At 54.1% G+C, this 3140-nt stretch overlaps 1 protein-coding gene across 1 annotated transcript; it reads left to right on the top strand.

Annotated features, from left to right (window-relative positions):
• The first annotated feature begins 45 nt into the window (after positions 1-45).
• Positions 46-2548, top strand: NDUFA8 (NADH:ubiquinone oxidoreductase subunit A8). The gene is made up of 4 exons (XM_063174551.1): positions 46-147; positions 232-395; positions 1672-1837; positions 2303-2548. The coding sequence occupies exons 1-4, from the start codon at positions 97-99 to the stop codon at positions 2438-2440; spliced, it is 519 nt and encodes a 172-aa protein (XP_063030621.1). The 5' UTR covers positions 46-96; the 3' UTR covers positions 2441-2548.
• Positions 2549-3140: the final 592 nt, after the last annotated feature.

Genomic DNA, 3140 nt, shown 5'->3' with positions numbered 1-3140 from the left:
GGCCCCGCCCCGCCCCGGGCCCGGCCCGGCCCCGCCCCCCACGGCCGCGCGTGCGCGGTGCGGGGCGGGCGCTGAGGGCGCTCAAGGAGAGCCGCCATGCCCGGGGTGCTGCGGGTGCCCCCGCTCGAGGAGCTCGATGTGCAGGAGGTGAGTGCGTGAGGGCCGGCGGGACCTTCCCCGCCCTGCCCTGCCTTCCCCGCCCGCCCTCACGGCCGCTGTGCCCCGCCGCAGGTGGCGGTGAGCTCGGCCGTGCTGAAGGCCGCGGCGCACCACTACGGCTCGCAGTGCGACCGGCCCAACAAGGAGTTCATGCTGTGCCGCTGGGAGGAGAAGGACCCGCGCAAGTGCCTGAGGGAGGGCCGGCAGGTGAACCAGTGCGCCATCGACTTCTTCAGGTGAGCGGCCCCCGGCCGGGAGGCGCCGCCGCAGCCCCTCGGGCCTGAGGTGGCGGAGCTCCGGGCCGTGCCCAGCAGGGTCATTGGAGCGCTGGCGGTCACTCGTTCCAGCGGAGCGCCTCTGCTGTGGGACAGACCGGGAGAGCTGAACAGAAGGCTCCGGGGTGACCTCAGTGCTACTTTCAGTACGAGCAGGGGCTACAAGGGAGATGGAGAGGGACTTGTGAGAATGTGACAGAACAAGGGGGGGGCTTCACACTGACAGGGCAGATTTAGATCAGGTGTTAGGAAGGAATTTTGCCCTGTGAGGGTGGTGAGGCCTAGCACAGGTTGCCCAGAGAAGCTGTGGCTGCTCCATCCCTGGAAGTGTCCAAGGCTAGGTTGGATGGGGCTTGAAGCAACCTGGTGTAGTAAAAGGTGTCCCCTGCCCATGCCAGGGAGTGGAATGAGATGAACTTTAAGGTTCCTGCCAACCCAAACTATTCTGTAATTCCATTATTCTAATTAAAAATACTGCCGCCATCACCGCCTTCAAAACTTTTATACCTTCTTCTTAATCTTAACTCCTGGATATAGAGGCCATGTGTTTTGTCTTGCTTATTTCTACATGGATTTATCCTGTCACTTGAAGCTCTTGTGCCTTTGTTCCAGAGCAAGCGGCCTTGGTTTTTGTTGGGAACTCAGGGCAGTGGTGTGAGGCTGCTGCACCTTGCAGCTGTCTGATGAACTCCAGAAACCAACCTGAGCATTGCACTCTCTGTCCTCCCTGTCTCACCAGTGAAGCACTGAGAAAGCTTGAGCAGGGGCACCACCTGCCTCTCCTGACCAAACACATAGCTCCAAGGCACGTGCCAGTGCTGTTTGTACAGGGCCTAATTTAATTACCTCAAGGCATATCCACCTCCAGTGCAGCAGCTGAAACCTCTGCTCTGAGCATGGCTTTTTGAGCTTTAGACACAGAATCATTTGGAAGCATTAGAGAGCACCATATAACATAACTAAATTATTTGGCAAAACAAAGATGTCCCGTTGTGGTGTTCACCACATCCCATGGAGGAGCTGTGAACATCCACCCAGCAAAGATCTCAGTTAAATCATTGCTGTCATCAATTGTAGCTGCAGCGATGGAGATTTCACAGGTACCTGTACCAAATACGGACTTGAGCAAAGGTTCCTGAGAGCTGAAAGCTGCAGACCCCGCTTGGCCCTGAGCTGAGGGTGGGATGAGCAGCCCGGGTGTGGTTGGTGCTGAGGGTCTGTGCTGTGGTGTCCCCAGGAGAATCCGGACGCACTGCGCCGAGCCCTTCACGGCCTACTGGACGTGCATCGACTACAGCAACCAGCAGGAGCTGCGCCGCTGCCGCAAGCAGCAGGCAGCCTTCGACTCCTGCGTGCTGGACAAGCTGGGCTGGGTCAGGCCCGACCTGGGAGACCTCTCCAAGGTAACTCCTTACCCCTCACAGGGGCACACAGGCAGGTCCTGCTCTCCTCCCTTTGGGAGCGTTTTGTCCAGAGCAGGTCTCCAGCATCTCTTGGCCCGATGGTGTTTCATGAACTCGGCGCTGGAATTTGTGGGATAGTAGGAGTCAAGACTGGCAGCATTTTCCCTAGTTGCTTTTCCAGAAGGCTTGTGCTTTTCTTAGACAGTGAAATTCTTGCTTTTTGCTTTTCCTGGTAGAGGCTTTTCCTTTAGGAATGAAGCTTATGCTCACGTGGAGCTATTCTGTAGCTGTGATGAAACACCCCTCCCTTCCCTTTTCTTAGAAGTATTGAGGAGCTCTCATCAGCTGAACAATGTGTCCTTACTATTGTTTGGTTCTTCTTGGTAGTTCTTCCTTGAAGTTCTGACTCAACCTGGCTTTTGAATGCTGTGAGAACTTGTATCACTTCTTTGCATTTCTTTCCAGGTTACGAAGGTGAAGACAGACCGTCCTCTGCCTGAGAATGCCTATCACTCTAGGCCCAGACCAGAGCCAAACCCACCCATAGAAGGGGAGCTGAAGCCCTCTCCCCTTGGCAGCAGGCTCTTTTTCTGGTCCTGGTGAAGTGGGCAGGCTGTGCTGTGACTCAAGTGCGGAGATGTGGCACTTGCACGTGTAAATTGTGTGGTGTGTGCTGGGTATTACTAATAATTAAAGAGCCCAAAACCATGACATGGCTGAGCAGACTTCTTTAAACTCATAGCAACGAGAACAATGCATTTCCCTGTTTTGCTCAGAGCTCTCTGCAGTCACACAGCCCTGGGGACGCTCTGGGCACCAGTACCGTCAGCGGGGTGATCATGATTACCAGGATTGTCTGGGATGTGTGCAAACGCAGTTCCAGTCTTTGACTGCTGGCCCATCAATCACAGACTGGCGTGAGGCTTGATTTACGTAGTGAGAACATTGCCTCATGGATCAAGGAAACTCTGGGAACAAACAAGTCCTTAATGTCTTCCCTTGGTCTTGCAACTGATAATTGTGCATTCTTTCCAAGGGACTCCTGTAGAGGTTTAACCTAAAATCTGTCTTGGAGCAAGGGGTTAGTGGAATCTGGCATTTGCTAGGTATGGGGGCAGAGCTGTTTCTGCCATGAAGATCTCTGTTGTGCTTCCCAGCTGCTCATACAACTTTGGTTAGGGACTTCCACTTTTTGGACTGTTCTGCTGGGGGAACTCAAGCTACATTATCAGAAAAATCATAATAAATTTTCAACACCTTTCAGGAAAAAATTTCTCCTAAAGAATCTTGTGCCCCACTAATC

The sequence above is a fragment of the Melospiza melodia genome, chromosome 22, assembly GCF_035770615.1.
Source record: "Melospiza melodia melodia isolate bMelMel2 chromosome 22, bMelMel2.pri, whole genome shotgun sequence".
NCBI classification, from domain to species: domain Eukaryota; kingdom Metazoa; phylum Chordata; class Aves; order Passeriformes; family Passerellidae; genus Melospiza; species Melospiza melodia.
The sequence above is the reverse complement of the archived record's forward strand: the minus strand, read 5'-3'. Positions and strand labels throughout refer to the sequence as shown.